The sequence below is a fragment of the Bos taurus genome, chromosome 23, assembly GCF_002263795.3.
Source record: "Bos taurus isolate L1 Dominette 01449 registration number 42190680 breed Hereford chromosome 23, ARS-UCD2.0, whole genome shotgun sequence".
Taxonomy (NCBI): domain Eukaryota; kingdom Metazoa; phylum Chordata; class Mammalia; order Artiodactyla; family Bovidae; genus Bos; species Bos taurus.
Window position 1 is genome coordinate 28,390,646 of NC_037350.1, and position 17,714 is coordinate 28,408,359.

Consider the following 17,714-nt stretch of genomic DNA (forward strand, 5'->3'; position numbering starts at 1 on the left):
GCTGCGCTGTGCTGCCAAGAAGAAAAAAAGTATATTAAAAAAAAAACAAAAACACTCCTAGGGAGACAGGAGGCATGAGGAGGATTAACTTTAAATAGGAAGTTCTGCTATTCTATATTAGATTACATTTTGCAGGGAGAGGGAAAAGGAGGGTGGGGATTTGGGGCTATAGGTTGAGAACAGTGGTTTCCAACCTTTCAGCATCATTGGAATTGGGAATGGGGTTCAGCAAATTTTCTGATTCAGTATGTCTGGGATGAATTCCAAGATTCTACAGTTCTAACATATTCCCAAGTGTTGCTGATTGCTGATCTGGAAAACACTAAAAGGACACAGCCCTAGAACACAAGTTTCTTGGCTGTTGTTTCCAGGATTGGCCACAAGAGGACAGCAATTCCCTAAACGTCACACGTGCCACCTGCACTGGCTTATTTTATCCTTTTGCCTCTTCTTGGGAGAGTGTTCAGTCATCCTATTGCTCTGTGCACTGGGAGAGGACCTGAGAAGACATAATACAAGGGCCACGCTAAGAAATAACTAAGTACACAGCTCAAGTGAAAAAAAGTTTAAAATTCTTGTGCTTCTGGTTCCATCGACTGCCTGCTTCTCCCCTTCTTCCATCTCCTGCAACAGGCCACAAAAACCTTTTAAGAGAACTCCTTTTTTTCTATTTTAAAACTAAATTCAGCTATTTTTCTTGCAAATTCTCCATGAAAATCCAAAATAACCTGTCACTTGAGAGTTTCCTTTTTTAAGGCAGGGAGAGAGCTTGAGCATCTGGTCCATGTCACTGTACCCATGTACCCATTTCTGTTTCTCTGAGCCTTGCTGACTCATTTGAAAAGACCCTGATGCTGGGAAAGATTGAGGGCAGGAGAAGGGGACGACAGAGGATAAGATGCTTGGATGGCATCACCGACTCGATGGACGTGAGTTTGAGTGAACTCCGGGAGTTGGTGATGGACAGGGAGGCCTGGCGTGCTGCAGTTCATGGGGTCGCAGTCGGACACGACTGCACGACTGAAGTGAAGCCCTGCAGACACATCTCTCCTTGTTTCAGGTGGTCTGTTCCTCCTCTTATTCCATTTCCACCCCCAGCCCCAAAATTACCTTTTAACTTTTGACTCCTCTGTCAACCCTTCCCTAAGCACACTGGTTCCATCTCCAATTCTGAATCACCATTATTCTTCCTCCCATTCCTGCTCCCAGGCAGTACACCTAATGTTGAAAAATCATGAAATCCTACCATCTTGGCCTAGTACAAATTACTAGCACTGATTCAACATTCACAGCTGGCTGGCAAACTTCCTAACTCCTACTGACTCTCTGGCACCAAATCCTCTGAGAAAGTCAGCCCCATGCCAAGTGAGCACCGCTTCTTCTCTTCACCTGAAAATATCTGCATTCACGTTATCTCCCTTCCTTTCTTAGAAGAGGGAGGGTATCTTCTCCTGCCCAAAGGAATATCTAACAGCACTCCTGGCATCTCCTCTCCCTATCACCCCCCACCCACCACTCTACCCAGCAGCCAGAACAATTTTGTGAAAATTCACACTCCTGCATACACTCCGATGGCCTTCTAATGCTCCTAGAACCATATCCTAACTCCCTATCAAGGTGTGTAAGGCCTCATGTGTCCTAGCTGCTGCTCAAGCTCTAAGCTCAAGCCATCTTCCAGGACCAGCTCTTTCCAGCTTCTGAGCCATTGCACATTCTGGTCCCTTCCATGAAGGCTCTTTCTTATCCATCTAGTTGGTTCCTTGTCCACCTACAGGCTTGTCTTTAGTGTTACTTCCTGAGAAGTCTTCCCTTATCACTCACACTAAAGGCGACCCTACCTTCCACTCTAACACCATTTCCTGTGACAAACTCCAAAGGCGCTACTGTGCCCATTTCTGCTTCTTCACCAAGCCTTGCAGGCACAGCTCTCCTGTTCCAACTGACCTCTTCTTCCTTCTTATTCCGTTTCCACCCCCACCCCCCAAATAACCTTGTAACTTCTGACCTCTGTGTCAACCCTATCTTTGCATTTCTAGCAAACTCTGGGTGCTGCTGCTGCTGCTGGTCTAGGACACGTTGAGAACCATGGTCCTAGAGCAGCTAGTTCAAGCATCTGAGCTGCTGCATCAGCACTGGCCTCACAAGGGCCACTTCTCACGTACCCAGGCCTCCTCTGAGTTCTGCACGGCCACGGCGCTCATGGCCATGGTGCTCCTCCCTGGCGTTCCCCTTTCCCACTGTATTGCTGACGTGACAGTCTTCCCTAAAACACCTGTCCTGGCTCTTGTGCCCCCTGAGGACTCATCCTTCGGTCACCTTGTCCACACTGCCAAACGTGTGGCGTTGTAGATTCTAAGTTGCCTTGAGCTCAGAAGAGAGAAAGATTACCTAGAATCTGATGATTTGGCAGGATCACGTAAGGGAGGACCTTGAGAAATAGTGAGGATCTGTCCACATCCTACAGCCCAGGGAGAATGCCCAGGGTGCTGGGGTCAGAAAACAAGGGCTGCCGTCGCAGGAACAGTCTCCTCCAGGCTGGGTGGCCAGGGGCAGCTCAGGGTCTCTGTTTCCTCATTGGGAAGGTGTGCAGAATAATCAGGAATTTTTTGAACCATTCCAAAGTGCTCATTATGAACCACATTGGTGCCTGATTTGTAGGTGACAAAGACTGCCATGAATACAAACATTTAATTTTGTTAATGAAATTTCATTTTTCAGGCTTTGGGTTAGCCATACACTGTACTGTATTAGGCTCCCCTTTCTGGAGAAGCGCATTCTTTTGTCCAGATTTAGGTGCATTACAACAGTACATATATTGAGGAAACAAAACTTCTGCCTGTGGATGGAAGTTACTTTCAGTATCTGAAGTATTTGTAGTGAAATTAGCATCAAATACTTGAAATGCAAAATTCTGGTGTTCATCTTATAACATTCCTCTGTTTTATATATCATCTCATCTATACTACTGAACAACTGAAGTGCAAAGTGTTAAGTTGTGCATGAAATACATGTAACTAAAAAAAAAAAACACTTTATAAATACTTATCTAAAATCTTAATAACCTTGTGAGGTATGTACTTTTTATCACCTTCATGTCACAAATGAGGAAACAGGTACGAAGAAGCTAAGTTCAAGGTCACTCCGTTAGTCATGGACTTGAAGTCTGTTCTCATTGTTTTACAAAGGACCTTACTATGGAGACTACTTTAACATGTAACATCTTACTTGGCATAAGACCTTGATTTTTTTTCCCTCGAATTCCAAGATCCTTTCTAATCTGGCTGGACACATACCTGATGGTACTAGCTCTGTGACTATCTTCATACCAAATCTTAACTTTCAGTATAAACCTTGTAACTGCAGTCCAGTAGTATTTCCGGCCAGAATGTAACTTCCCAAAGTTAAGACATCCCACCTCAGGAAGCCCTGAGATGGTTCTTCACGTTCCCCTGAGAATTGGATGCACCTGTTTTCTCTGCAATTTACACACCTGGCTCTATCCATCTGTCCGTCCTTTCCACCCCTCTCACATCCTAATTCAGGATGTATTACCTCATCCGCACTAGGAAGTTTCTGGGGCCTGTGCTGTAAGTCTATATAGTCCACCTCACCCATCACTCACTGAAATGATCACCAACCAACCACTTGGGTTTTACTTTCCAAACCCATCTCTCCAATCTAACACTAATAAAAAAAGTGGCCACACGAGCCATGTTCTTCATTAACTCCCAAAACAGTTCTTTCTTCCTTAGATCCGCTCTTTTTCCTACATTTCAAAAATGGCTCCCTGCTCATGGTTAAAAGCCTTACTATTTCTCAAGGTCCTCCCTCAAGTGATCCTGCCACAAAACCAAGTTCTGAGTAACCTTTCTCATCTATGAGCTCAAGGCCACTTAGAATCTACAACTCTGCACATTTGGCAATTACCTGTATCAACGCTGTACACTCACATCTTCTAAGTCTTCTCTGTCTAGATTATGCACGAAGGCAGACCACGTCTGCGCCCTTCCCGTATACCCCACAGTGCTACACAGTGTCTGTGGGGACAGACACTCTGGTCCCTGACCCCAGGGTGGAGCTTGGATAGTGAGAAACCCGAGTGTCCTAGTCCTAGCTAGAAGGGAGGACTCCCTTTCCCTAGCACTCATTTGAAGGGCTGGGGGAAGGGAGAGGCTCCTCAAACAGCGAGCACTACCTAAAGTGAGGTAAGACTGCAAGTGACACCCGCCTGCACCAGTGGGGAAGACAGGCTGCCACCCACTGCTAGAAAAGCGGACACAGCAAATCAAGATTCACAAGAGTTCCAGCTCTCACGAATCTCCAAACAGCAACAAGGCGGCGGCAACTCCTTTCCTTTATTTCTTCCCCTTGTAAAGGGTGATTCAAGTTCAGCAGCATTCCTTTCCTGTCCCCAAGTCCCCCATCAGACCAGATACTGCAGGCACCAGATCCTGGGTGGCAGGAGCAGCAGCAGCTGTTGGTATCCGTTAGGTCAGCACTGAATCCACCGGAGGAGTGCAGCACCACTCAGACCACACGGCAGCTGCACCCGAAGCTTGGGGCGGCCCAGAGGCAGGCTTCCCGGTGAGGACAGAGGCTCAGACAACTGGCTGCGTGAGCTGGCTGGATGGAACCCCATGATGACAAATGTCACCTCTGCCTGTACAGAGGGACTTCAAGGACAAGGACCACTCAGTTATCTCAAGAGAAGCAGAACGGACGAGTCATTCAGAGAAAAAGAAGCAATCAAATATCCTGGTCACATCAAGACCACACTCCACTTTCACACGCCCGAGCAGCTGCCACTCCGGCTGCAGACCAGAGCAAGCTTCCGAGTGGAGAGGAGACAGGGGATGTCCAGGAAGGAAAGCTCACTCTCGGGGCCGGCTGACCATGACTTCTCCCAGGGCCTCCAACACCTCCCGCTTGTAGTCTTCGAAGTCACCGTCAATCTGGCTAACACTCTGCTCCTCCACCACCCACAGCTGGCAGTTGGTTTCTGTGATGAGTCGGGCATCGTGGCTGACGACGATCACAGCTTCGAGGCAAGACAGCGAGAATGGAGGACAGGCAGAAAGGAAGAGGGGAATCAAAACCTGCGAGGAGGGTGCCCAGCCCCAGGACACCTACAGTCCCATCCCCAAGCGGGGCAGGAGGAGGGCAGGCCCGAGCTGACTCACCACCCTTGTATTCGTTGATGGCCTCCCCTAGAGCGTCGATAGACTCGATGTCCAGGTTATTGGTGGGCTCGTCCTATGGGGAGGAGGCATACCGAAACCAAGTGTTAACGACCCCTACCTTTCCTGGTGTCAGCCCCGCCCCGCAGCCCCATTCACTCACCAAGATGAGGACATCGGGCTCCCGACAGGCCAGCTCTGCAAACACAACTCGGGCTTTCTGTCCACCTGGAGCAAAGGGGAAGGAGAACCACTGCACCTTCCACCACCTGACATGTCTGCAGGTGAGCCCTGAACGCCTGCGTGTGCATACAAGTGCATGCGCGCATGCTGAGGTCCCCTGAGTCCCGGTTCCTCTTCCCTCCCACCTCGAGGGACAGTGTGCGGGAGGGAATTTTGAGGAGGGGGACGCCTGCTCGGGCCCCAGTACCAGAGAGCTTGCAGATCTGGATGGTGTGGGCGTGGCTCTCCAGGCCGAAGCGGCCCAGACACTTTCGCGCATCCTGGTAGGGCAGGTTGAAGCCCCGCTGCAGGTACTCGGTGGGCGTCTCCTCCATGCGCAGCTGCTCTGCATACTGCTGGTTGAAGAAGCCAATTTTCTGCCCGAGAGGAGAGGAGGGTGGTCAATGAAAGTCAGACTTCCTCTGGGCCTCTGACTACCTGATTCCCAAAGCCACTTACCAGCCGGTGGTTCTTCCTCATTTCACCCCGAGTCTGCAAGGAAAAAGCAAGGTGGGGCGGAGTAAGCGGGGTGGAGAGGAGCCACAGCTCCACCTCCCAACTCTGAAGGGAAATGAACACCAGAACGGGGCCGGGAATGAGCCAGGCCAAGCAAGATAATACAGGTGTGTCCCTGACAGGACCACGGCAGGCCAGGAAATCAGAGGCAAGAGGAAAAGCGAGGAGGTAAGTGGAGATTCAGAACCAGGAGCAGGCTGACCACGAGCAGAAAAACCCTGTCCCCGCCTTCCAGCCAGAATTTTTCAGGGTTCCACCTCAGATGGCAATGAGTTTGTGCGAGGATCTAGGACACCTTTCTAAAGATCTACTCTGTGGGTGTGAGGCAATGTGCCTTCTCCACACTTGCCTGGAGGGCAGACAGATGGTTACAACCACCTAGCACTACATATTGGAGAAGGAAATGGCAACCCACTCCAGTGTTCTTGCCTGGAGAATCCCAGGGGCGGGGAAGCCTGGTGGGCTGCTGTCAATGGGGTTGCACAGAGCTGGACACGACTGAAGCGACTTAGCAGCAGCAGCACTACATATACCGCAAAAGTCCCCAAAGCAATTCTAGGGAATTTACCTTAAGGAAAAACTAAATTCATGAACAAGTATAGTAAGACTCTTTACTATAGTACTGTCCTTCAGTGAAAAACCAGAAATGTTCTAAACGACAGATGTGAAACAAATTATAACAGATCCATGAGAAAAATGCATGTAAGATTACAGGCACAAAAAAATGCTTAAAATACATTATCTGAAAAAAGGTAGCTACAAAACAATTCACAGGATAACCCACTTTTGTTAAGAAAAATAATTACATATATGCTTGTAAGGAAAAAAAAGGAAAACGATCCATTAAAATTAATACGGGTTATCTCTAGATTTTTCTGCGGCTTATGCAATTTGTTTTTCATCTGTCCCTTGCTTAGTTCCCTGATCAGGGATCTAACCCGGGCTCATGCCAGTAAAAGCCCTGAGTCCTAACTACTGGACTGCCAGGAATTCCCTGGTTCACACAATTTCTAACGATTATATAACCAGAACACACAAGCGGGATGGGGGAGGCATGCCCTTCATCTGGGCCCACTTCTCCAGGTCTGTCTCCCTGACTGATCTAAACTGTCCTCCTCTATAGCACCTCTTAAGGAAAAGAACCATCCATGACAAGTTCTGTATTTAACTCTCCATAGAAGAGAGGGCTCCCCCATTGGAGCCTCCAGGGATAGCCGTGTGCTCATGCCTCTGCTCGCCCGTCACCACGCCCCTCCCTGACTCCTGGACTCACCGGCGTCAGCTTGCCTGTCAGCAGCAGCAGCAGGGTGCTCTTCCCCACGCCGTTAGGGCCCACGATGCAGACTGCCAGAGGGAAAACAGAGGTCAGAGGGGAGGTCCCCAGAAACTCCCCGGGGCTCCTGCTCCACAGCCCGAGTCCCACCCCAAACCCTGCACCGAGCCTCCCCGCAACTCACTCCTTGAGTCCATGTCAATGCCAAAATCCAGATTCTTAAAGAGTGGTTTCTGCCCCTCATAGCCAAAGGTCACACCTGAGAAGGCAAGAAAAGCAGCACTTTCTCTTCAGAGTCCCCCGAGGGCACCCGAGAGCCCTGGCGGGGCGGTGAGGCAGGACTGAGGCCGCTCACCGTGCAGGCCCAGCACCGGAGGGCTGAGCGGCGGCGGGTCGGGGAACGTGAAGCGCACGGTGTACTCCTTGGGGCGCTTCAGCAGCTCGGGGGCCTCCTGCGACTCCTCATCCTGGTTTTTCCGCCGGCACTTCTGCTGCTTTCGAGTCAAGGCTTCCTTGGTTTGCTTCTCCTGAGCAGGACGGGAAAAGGGAGACATCCAAGCCTTGGACGGGAGGCCTTGAATGGCAGGCAGGGTCCGAGCCCCCCTCCTTTTCCTGAGAAGATCCCTGCCCAGGAAGAGCCAGCGCTCACCGCCTGCTTAGTGGACTTGCCACCCGCCTTTAGCTCCTTCAGCTTTTTCTCCTGCTTCTCATATTGCTTCAGCAGTTCCTTCTGCTTTTGCTGGTACATCTTCTTGAAGGTCACTGGGGCAAGGGGACGGGGGGTCATCAATGCTTGTCCCTGTCCCCAGCAGGATGGGGAAGGGGGGGGCAGGGGTCATGTCCAGAATTCTGAAATACTCAGAATTATCACCGCATCCCTGTGTCCCTCCCTCCCAGGCCCTTCTCCAGGAACTATCCCTTTCCTCGCCCTCGAACGTCCCACGTACTGTAATTGCCCCTGTAGTAGTGAAGCCGCTGGGCGTCAAGATGGATGATGTCAGTACACACGTCATCCAGGAAGCCCTGGTCGTGGGAGACGATAAGCAGCGTCTTCCGCCAGCCCTGGAGGTAGCTGGGTTTTAAAGAGTGTGGAAATGTCACAATCTCCAGGTTAGAGTGCAGACAGGGGCAGGAAGTGAAAGAGAAAGGCTGGGGTGAGAGCTGTCAGGGGCAGAGTGGAGACCAGCGATACAAACCTATAATCCAGAGCCACTCACTTGTTGAGCCAGATGACAGCGTTGAGGTCCAGGTGGTTGGTGGGCTCGTCCAACATCAGCAGCGTGGGCTCCATGAACAGTGCCCTAGAGGGTGGGCGGCAGAAGGCAGGGTCAGTGGGAGGAAGACCCTTGCTCAGACAACCCACAGAAGCCTCTGCTAAGTGGAGCCTGAGACCATGAACACTCCTTCCCAATCTCTCCTAAGAGTTCCTGAGACAGATGAGAACACACCCCAAGACAGGGAGAGAAGCCCCCCGAATCTGACAAGTCAGACAGTACGGGAGGAAGAAGACAGCAAGAACGGAAGTGTGGGCAGAGGCCGGGAGGGCAGGGGGTGGGAGCCCACCTGGCCAAGGAGACACGCATGCGCCAGCCCCCCGAGAACTTCTGTGTGGGTCGATTTTGCATCTCAGGGTCAAAGCCCAGGCCAGCCAGGATCCGGCGGGCTTTGGCCTCTGCAGCTGCCGCCCCGGTGGCCCGCAATTCCTCGTACACCTGGGAGGAGGGAGAAGAGGACACATGTTGGGGGGTCCCGGGAGCCCCCAGTCTTAGCCCGTGTCCCCTGCGCCATCTCCTCTACCTTCTCGAGCCTCTCAGCAGCCGTGTCGTCGCCCTGCTCCAGCTGTCCCTGAAGCCGCCGCTCCTCTTCCAGCAGCTTCAAGCGCTTGGTGTCCGCTCGAAGGACAGCCTGCACGGCTGGCGTCTCGTCAGCTACCACCTCTGGGGGCCGGGGAGCAGTCAGGGTGCACCCAGGGGCAAGGCTCCCACCCCCTCTTCCCTGCAGCTCCGTTTCTGGACTGCCTGACCCTGCCCAGCTCTCGGCACTTGTTCCAGCCTCTCACCGCACCCCCCACTTCTGTGGCACCCGTTTCCCAGTCCCCAGTCTCCCAACATAACCCCTCCAACTTCACAACCACGGGCTCTTCTGTTCTTGGCTGGCTCACATACCCCAGTGGCAGCCCCTCGCAAGCCCCTGAGTTTCCCCCTCGCCACCAGCTCCTCTGCCACTAGCAGCCTCACCCTGCTCGCACAGCAGCACGTCGATGTTGGGAGGGATGCTCAGGGCTCGGTTGGCGATGTGCTTGAGGAGAGTGGTCTTGCCCTTGCTGGGGAATGAGAGCTTTGAGGACCAGGCCGCCTCCCAGAACAAGTCTCTTCTCCCTCTGGCCCCTCCTCTCTCACAGCTCCAGCCCCTCCTCTCCTCACCCATTGGGTCCCACCAGCCCGTAGCGGCGGCCGGCGACGATGTACAGGTCTGCATTGACGAACAGCTCCTTGCCGTGGGCCGAGATGCTGAACTTCTCCAGCTGCGATGGTCAGCAAAGAGTGAGTACAAGAGAACTCCCTTCCGTACGTCTAGCAGCTGCACCTTTTTCTCTGCAGGGAAGCCCCCTCCCCATTCACTGCCTCTAATCAGAGTCCACACCCTAAGCGTGACCAGCCTGTCCCAACCTGCTTCCCTCCAAAGCTGGACTCCTATGCTGGTTCTTCTAACTTCTTGCACAGGCTGGGAGAATTCAAGATGTGGAGAATACCTCCCAGCTTTCTTCCCAGTGGACCTCCTCCTCCTACCCACTTCCTCAGTCACCGTGGCCTCTCAAGGGAAGGGGAGAAGTGGCAGGTCTCTGGCTGAGCTGGTAGGAGGGGCCCTTTCGCACCTTACCTTGATGTCAGAGGCATTTTCTAGCATGGCCTGGCGGGAAGACACCTCTGCTTGTGACACAGAGAAGTCATTTTCAGCAGCATTGGCTGCTTTTAACGAAGCCACCTGGCGCTCATACTCCATCTGAGAAGGAAGGAAAGATCACATTTGAGGCCACTGCCTGCCACTTTCCCGTTGCCACAACACAGACCCATGTCACCAGACACCATGACACTGTGCTCACAGAACAACTGTTTCCTTACTCCAGCTGTTGCATTCAACCCAGCACCCAAAGCTCTCCCTTCACATGTCCCCTACTTGAAACATTAAAACAAAAACTTCTCCCGCCTTTGACTGCTAAGAACCCAAGGTCTTACTTGTTTCTTGAGTTTCTTCTTCTCCTTCTTGCTAAGGTGAGCATAGGGGTCATCAGCTTTGGACTCCCCTTCTTCCTCCTCCTCTTCTCCTTCCTCTGAGCCCTGTGAGAACCAGGCGATGGTAAAAACAAGGGAGCCCTTTGAGAACTTCACGTCATCCACTGCCAGCTCCACGGTCAGCTCTGTCTCTCTCCCAGAATCCTGAAATACCTTGGCGGTGCTCACATTCTCATACCCACTCTGGTTTCCTTGTAGCCCTGTATCCATCTGTGCCACCAGGAAGGTACCTACGTATGTATACCTGAAGTGTAAAGGTGTGTATGTACCTGCACCTATGTAACTGTCAATACACTGTAACTGAAGGCAAAACAAAAGGAACAGGTTCTCTTCCTCATGTATCAGACGAGTTTCTCTGCAGGTAAACATGCAAAGCAGAGGTCCAGAAGCCCTGTGCAGAGCCAACAGAATGAGAACTAGCAGGTGCTGGCGGTACAGGGGAGCTCAGAGGTCACTCGACACAGATGAGAAGAGTGAGGCCTGAAGAGGTGGCAAGACGTACTCAAGATCACACAGGGAGTGGCAGAGCCAGAACCTGGGCTGAGGGTGCCAGCTGTGTCCCTTCCTCTTCTGGATCAAGAGGTGCAAATTAGGGCACTTGAACTAAGAATGGCTTTTACATTTTTGAAGAGTCTTTCCAAAAACAGAAAAGAAAAATATGTATCAGAGATTGTATGTGGTAAGTCCAAAGTGTTTACTAGGAAGTCCTTTACAGAAGTTTGCCAACCTCTGCTCTGGGGAGTAAGAGCGCCCCAGGTCACAGCTCACGTCCTGCCCCTGGCCCAAGGGCCACCAAGCCTGAGCCCCTCAGCCCACCTCCCCCCAGCACCGAAACACACACCTGCTCTGCCTTCTTGGCCTTCTCCTTCCCTTGCTTGGGCGGTTCCTTTTCTTTTGTTACTTCCTCTTCATCCTCCTCCTCCTCTTCACTCTCCAGAGCAGCAAATTTATTTTGAGGCTACAGGGAAAATCCAGCAGGTCAGATGTAATGCTCTGATTCTTGAGACCAGCCCACCTCCCACCAGTGTTCCCTCACCTTGGCCTTCCCCTTTGACTTCTCCTCCTTTGTCTTTTTGCCCTTCAACCCTGGCTGTTGTTCCTGAGATACAGCCTGGAAAAGACACACACAGACACACAAATTAATCTGCTATACTATAGCTTGACAAGAATTTCTAGGTAGTCCAGGAGTAGCAGTTAACTGTCCTAAGTCTGCCAGGGAGAAAATGAGACCCAGAAAAAACCTGGCCTCCAGCGGGAGACAGACAGTGAAGAGACGAGAAGAGAATAATGGCAAAGCTGAGGGACTGCAAGTTAGACAAATGAGCCACGCAGATGGGATGGCCCTAACACTGGAGGGCTTCCTGCAGAGGGCAAATGTTGAAAGCAGAGAGTGGTCGTGGGCTTGGAGAAGGTGTTCTAGGAAGAAGAGAAAGCATAAAGAATAAAAGCTTCAGGCTTCTCTGGTGGCTTAGTGGTAAAAAATAAAGGCTCCAGCACACAGTCAGGCCGGATTAAAACGTGATGAGGCTGACTGGTACACAAGGCAAGTCCCAAGCAATCCTGCAGGGGGGTCCTGGTGGAAGGGCAAAGACTTCAAAGTCTTTGGTTTAGATTTTGAGTTTGAAAGCAACAGAATCACTGTAAATTTCGGAGTGATAATACTTTTAAAAAAGCTGACTTTGACAGGATAAGCTGACAGTATAAGCAAGACTGGCCTGGCCTAGAAAAGCTAGTTGAAAGCATGAAAAGAAGCCAGGGAATCACCACACTGTAGCCAGAGGTGCCACATGGGGTGGGAGGGACTTGACAGAGCCATATCACCTTATTGATCCGATTCTTCTCTGGCTTGGCCGGCTTAGGAGGATGTTTTTCCTCCTCTTCCTCCTCATCTTCACTCTGATCCTGAATCAGGGCCGCAAAAACATTACCACCCTGGAGAATGAAAGGGCAGAAGTCAGTAGGATGGTCAAGGCTGCACCCCTGGGGTCTCTGTCTACCACTGAGACAGATGGCTTACCTTGGTTTTCTTCCCTCCTCGGGGTACTGGGGCAGGTACTGAAATGACAAGGGGAGAAGGTGAGCTGGGAAAGAGAATGGCCATGTCCACTCCTCAATCTACTCCAACTCCAAGATCAAGGAATGAACCCTTGACTCTTCCTGACTCAAGGGTTCCAGGTACCCATCTCCCCTCAGTGCATTTACCCTCGTCCTCCTCATCGCTGGCTGGTACTGACAGCTTCTTAAGACGTTCCATGAGCTCCTTCTCCTCTCCATCATCATCCACATCCTTTTTCCGCCTCCCTTTTCGGGTGTCTCGCTTCTTTTTTTGCTGCTGAAAGCCAAACAGGGTGAGAGAATGAAGCCTGGGCCGCTGCTGTATCTCTGCCCCAGAGTGCGCTCCCCGTCAGCTGAGTGAACTAGCGTGGGCTGTGGAGGGGCTGGCGGACCGAAGATGCCTCCAGGGAGTGGTGGGTCTGCTGACATCCGTACCTGCTGCTGCTGCTGCTGCTGCTGCTGTTGCTGCTCCTTCTCCTTGAGCACTTTCTCTTCTTCCCCAGCCTGTTTGTCTTCTACTGCCAGCTCCTCGAAGAACTACAACAGGAGTTAAGATCTAGGTAAACACAGCTCAGAGACCAATCAAGCCCTTCACCACCACGCATGTACCCAGGGACCTGCCATGCACATCATCCCACCTTGCTCCCTCTCCCGACAAGACCTCTTCCCCTCCCTCCTGCCCCCACCGACTTCACAGTGCCACCTTCTGCTCGGAAACACCACAGTCCCCTCTCCTCACCCCTCACTGCCTCACCGTCTTTTTGGTCTTCTTGTCCTTCTTCCCTTTCTTCACCACTTTGTCTAGAAGGGTTAAGCAGATGTTGTAAATGATGATGTGCAAATTCCAAAGCCACCCTGATCTCACCTGCCAATCCTCAGTGGACTCTACCCTCCCTAGTCACTGTTTTTCTAGCTCCCTCCCTGGACACTGTCCCATGAGACAGACAATCGTGGCTGGTCTAGTGGGAGGCAGCAAAGGAGAATCCACAAGGTGATGGCAGAGGTGGGAAGTAAGACAGTTTTCAGAGATGATGCCAATGTTATTAAGTGGCAAAATTAGCTGAGCTAGTGGTACCATGAATAACTCAGGATATACTGAGAGAGAAAGACCTTTCCCCACTCCAGTCATCCATGGGGGAGAAAAGTAGGACAAAGTATTATATGTCATTTTTAGAACCTGCAGACCATGAAAACAAAGCCATCTGCTAAGTCAACAAACACCTGGGTCTCTGCCGCACCTGCTCTGCTTGCACTTCCGGCACAAACTGTGCTGTGTTAGGCTTAACTGGGCATCGGTCCTTCATCTCAGAGTGACCTGAGACACTGCTTAGCTCGTGTTCCCAGGGAGCAAAGTGGGAAGTTGAAAAAAGTTCACTGACAAATCCCAGCCTCTCCTTTCTGTCCATCTCCTTTCCTTTTCCCTGAAGATGGAGGGTTACGTCTAACTCCTTCCCAACATAAGACGGGGAGGCAGCCAACAGCCTCGTGATTTCTCTCTACTCCTAGGCCTATCTACCATCACATTCACCCCTAACCATCCCACCGCCTACTGCTATTCGATTCTATCCAAAGGCACTCCTGGAGTCACTTAATTTCCCCCATCCCCAAACAAAAACAAAGCCTTCTGCTATCTACCACATTAAGTATTCTCAGACCAGAATGCCACCGAGTCCAAAACAATCATTTATTCAGATGCTGAGCATCTACAGTGTCAAAAAGTGGATAAAATGAAGGTCAAGCCCTATAATTTAGGGCCTCACAAACGAGAAGGGCGTATCCTATTTCTTCTCCTTTTTCCCTCACCCACACTCATGTTGTGGACACTGGCTTTTCCCTGCTCCTTGGTAACTCCCAGGCATGCTTTTATGCCTGTCTTTGCTTAATCAGTGACCTCCACCCTGAACACACTTCAAAATCTGATCCCTGTACGGGGTGACTAGTGTGATGGAACTGAAAAGATGTGGAGAAATAATGAAAGACTTCCTATATATGCTATTCTGAGGACTCTAATCCTAAAGCCACTAAGAGGGAGGACCCATTGTAGTACACAAGCCGGAATGATGCGATCAGCTCACTCTGACAACACTCAGAAGTGACTCAGACACTAATTTCTCTCCACGGACTAATACAACCACGCCTCCTGACCATTGGTTCAAGTGTGAGAAGTATTATCACCCAGGAGCAGGAAAAGGCTAAGTGTGGCTAAAGCTACTCTGTACCATCTACATCTTACCCCACCACAATGGCTCCTGCCTTTAGTAAGGACACCACTGAAGCAGTTCTTCATTTCAAAGCCAAGTGAGGCACTTTCTGAAAACTTACACTCCCCCCCACCCAATTACTGTTTCTATTCTTGTCTTCACTGAGTCTCAAAAGTGCAGTCCACACTAGCCCCCCTCCTCGTCTTCCATTCCTTTTTGAATATACCACAATCTGACTTACTTTCTAATGAACACTACTTTTGTCAAAGCTGCCACCATCCTCTTAGTTGTTCAATTCAAAAAGGGCTGTTGTTGTGGGGGTTTTTTTGTAGTCCTTATTTTGCTTGATTACTCAGCAACATTCCATGCTAATTCCCTCATCATTTTCATTCTTCTCTCCTGTTGTTACTTAGCGTCAGGGATCCTAATGGTCTGCCTCTAGTTTCTCTGGCTGCTCGCCTTTCTTAGTCTCATCTCCTCAGCCTCCTTCCCTAAATGTCTTCCTTTAATTGTTGACGTTCTCTTGGGTTCCCATCTTAGACCTCTTTTCACTTCAATCCAGACACTCTCTAGGGGACTCCTCGGATCCAACAGCTCAACTACACCTGTGTCCTCACTCCCAGTCTACCGCTCTCTCCATGGCCACTGAACAAACTCCTTGCCATCTCAGAAATCTCCAGTTTAGCATTCAATAGCTGACCTTACCTCTTCCTGCTTCCCAACCCATAGCCCATTACAGCTTTCAATGAAGAGCCTAGTACCCACGGAATTATTCAAGTGATGTCAGCCTTAATTCTTCTCCCCTTAGTTGGTTCCCAGCTCTAGTCAATGCCCTGACTTCCTCTCTTATCACTTCTCACAGGGATCTTTACCAGAGCCTCCTAAATGGTCTCCCTGACTCCAATCATTTCTATGCACTTCAATGGGTCTTCCTTCTTAACATCTTTAGGATTAAATTCCTTGGAATACTGTATAAAGCCTTTCAGTATCTTGTCTTGCACTTCTTTTCAATACCATCACGTAAGTCAGTACAATACTGGGAACCAGCCAGGCTCAACTACATCTCTATCTTTGCATTAACTGTACCCTCTGCTTGCTTAGAACCTTCTTCCCCTTGCTAACTCATAATGATCCTTCGAGAATGAACTCAGCTATCACATATTCCTGGGAGGCTTTGCTGACGCTCCCATCCTATCTGCCTATATGTTGCCCCTGTCTTCTCTAGTCCCACAGCATTCTCAAGCACATTCCCTGACTAAAGCTCTGTCCCCTACACTAGACTTGCCCCTTCTCCATAGGCAAGTCTTTTCATCCCTACATCTCCAGCTCTGTAAAATTAGTCACTGTTTACCCACTATAATTATTTCCATCCATCTTATCTCTCTCTTGAAGTACCTTCAAGTCTGGGAGAAGGTCTTCATATTTTTTTGTCCCTTCTCCAAAGCACAATGCATAATTAAAAACAAGTGGCTCAACAAACATTAGCTGTTTTTAAGTAAAACTTAATCCTCCATTCCAACACCCAGTATCTACCTTCTTGCTCCACTTGAGTCAAAAAGGTGTCTTATGAAAGCTATCTTAGGCACGACTCCATGAAGGAATCAGCCTTTCTTGAGAAGCAGATGGGACCCCAGGTGAGTGCGAGTTGCGCTGGCACGGAAGAATAGGTCGAGGCACAGCTTATATATTCCTGCCGGTTGTGGAATACGGTGTGACCGAGATATCCAAAAGAGAAGAAAACAGGGCTTTTCTCATTTCCCCCATCTCTTCTTCCTACCATATCCTCTTCTTGGAATAATCTTTTAAGTTTTTTTTTTTTTTAACGCGGACCCTCTTTAAAGTCATTATTGAATCTGTTACAATAATGCTTCTGTTTTATGTGTTGTCTTTTTTGGCCAGGAGGCTTGTGGAAATCTTAGCTTCCTCACCAGCGATCCCGCACCTCCTGGATCGGCAGGTCAATTCTTAACCAATGGATCACCAAGGGAAGTCCCCCATACGCTCTTCCCCGTCTCTTGCGCGGTGTTACTGAAGCTCGTGCCTCACAGCCAGACACCTTTTCTTTTCGCCGGCATCCCAAAAGCACTCCTGCCAGGGCAAACTCTTTCCGGCCCCACTGCACGCATGCGCAGTAGCCCCCCGAACGGCCCGGTGAGTCTCGCGCCCGCCACCCTCTCCTAGGACCCAGCGCACATTTCTCTCTCTTCTCTTTTCTACCTTCTTTCTCCTCTGCCTGCCAGCCTTACCTGTGGGGCTCGTGGTCTCTCCGTCCCCGATCCACTCGGGCTCCGGCGGCTGCTGCTTGGGCCCCTTCGGCATCGCGGTGGCAGTTATGGTAACTCTGGCTTCGCCGGGTGCTATTTCCGCTTCCGGTAGCGTGGGGCCCGGAACCAGACTTGCTCTTTAGGTCTGGGCTGTCGACTCCGCCCCTGGACGGCCCACGTGCCCGCCGCGCCGTCCAGTAGTGGGCGTGCCTGAGACCTGCTGGGGCGTGGCCTGCTATGACAGGGCGTGGCTGGTGCCCGCCCACTCGGGTCGCGACAGCAGGTTTAAGACAGTCGAGGAACCCCAATGATTCTACGACGCCGCATGACTAAGTGACAGAACATAATCATTTCCAACTAGTATGAAAGAGTGAAGTCTTTTTTTTTTTTTTTAATAAAAGTGAAGTTGCTCAGTCGTGTGCAACTCTTGCGATTCCATGGACTGTAGCTTACCAGGCTCCTCCGTCCATGGAATTTTCCAGGCAAGAGTACCGGAGTGGGTTGCCATTTCCTTCTCCATGAAGTCTTTAAAAAAAAAACACAAGACAAAACTGAACGCTACCTTGTTACCAGTCCTTTCTGATTGGTAAGGAGCATAAAAGCAAAGTCCACTAACTCAGGAAGAGGCTTTGTCGGTCTAGTGTTGAGATATGTCACAAAATCCCGAAGTGTAGAGATGTAAACGAGGAACTGTAGCCTAACAAACAGGAATC

General features: G+C 50.5%; 1 protein-coding gene and 2 non-coding genes across 3 annotated transcripts; all 3 read right to left on the bottom strand.

The window, feature by feature from the left end:
* Positions 1 to 4,335: 4,335 nt before the first annotated feature.
* On the bottom strand, positions 4,336 to 17,488 carry ABCF1 (ATP binding cassette subfamily F member 1). Its single transcript, NM_001206909.1, is given in 25 exon segments — positions 4,336 to 5,038; positions 5,181 to 5,253; positions 5,341 to 5,405; positions 5,608 to 5,776; positions 5,859 to 5,891; positions 7,189 to 7,259; positions 7,373 to 7,447; positions 7,544 to 7,715; positions 7,838 to 7,950; positions 8,136 to 8,260; positions 8,406 to 8,489; positions 8,752 to 8,900; positions 8,986 to 9,125; positions 9,426 to 9,511; positions 9,612 to 9,712; positions 10,069 to 10,191; positions 10,425 to 10,526; positions 11,323 to 11,439; positions 11,518 to 11,592; positions 12,303 to 12,413; positions 12,499 to 12,536; positions 12,684 to 12,810; positions 12,972 to 13,073; positions 13,291 to 13,337; positions 16,984 to 17,488. Coding segments are annotated over 25 exon segments (2,538 nt in total). The 5' UTR covers positions 17,057 to 17,488; the 3' UTR covers positions 4,336 to 4,871.
* Positions 8,521 to 8,598, bottom strand: MIR2378 (microRNA mir-2378). The gene has a single exon (NR_031300.1). It is a non-coding gene; the product is annotated as a microRNA mir-2378 (primary transcript).
* Positions 8,894 to 8,995, bottom strand: MIR877 (microRNA mir-877). The gene has a single exon (NR_031221.1). It is a non-coding gene; the product is annotated as a microRNA mir-877 (primary transcript).
* Positions 17,489 to 17,714: the final 226 nt, after the last annotated feature.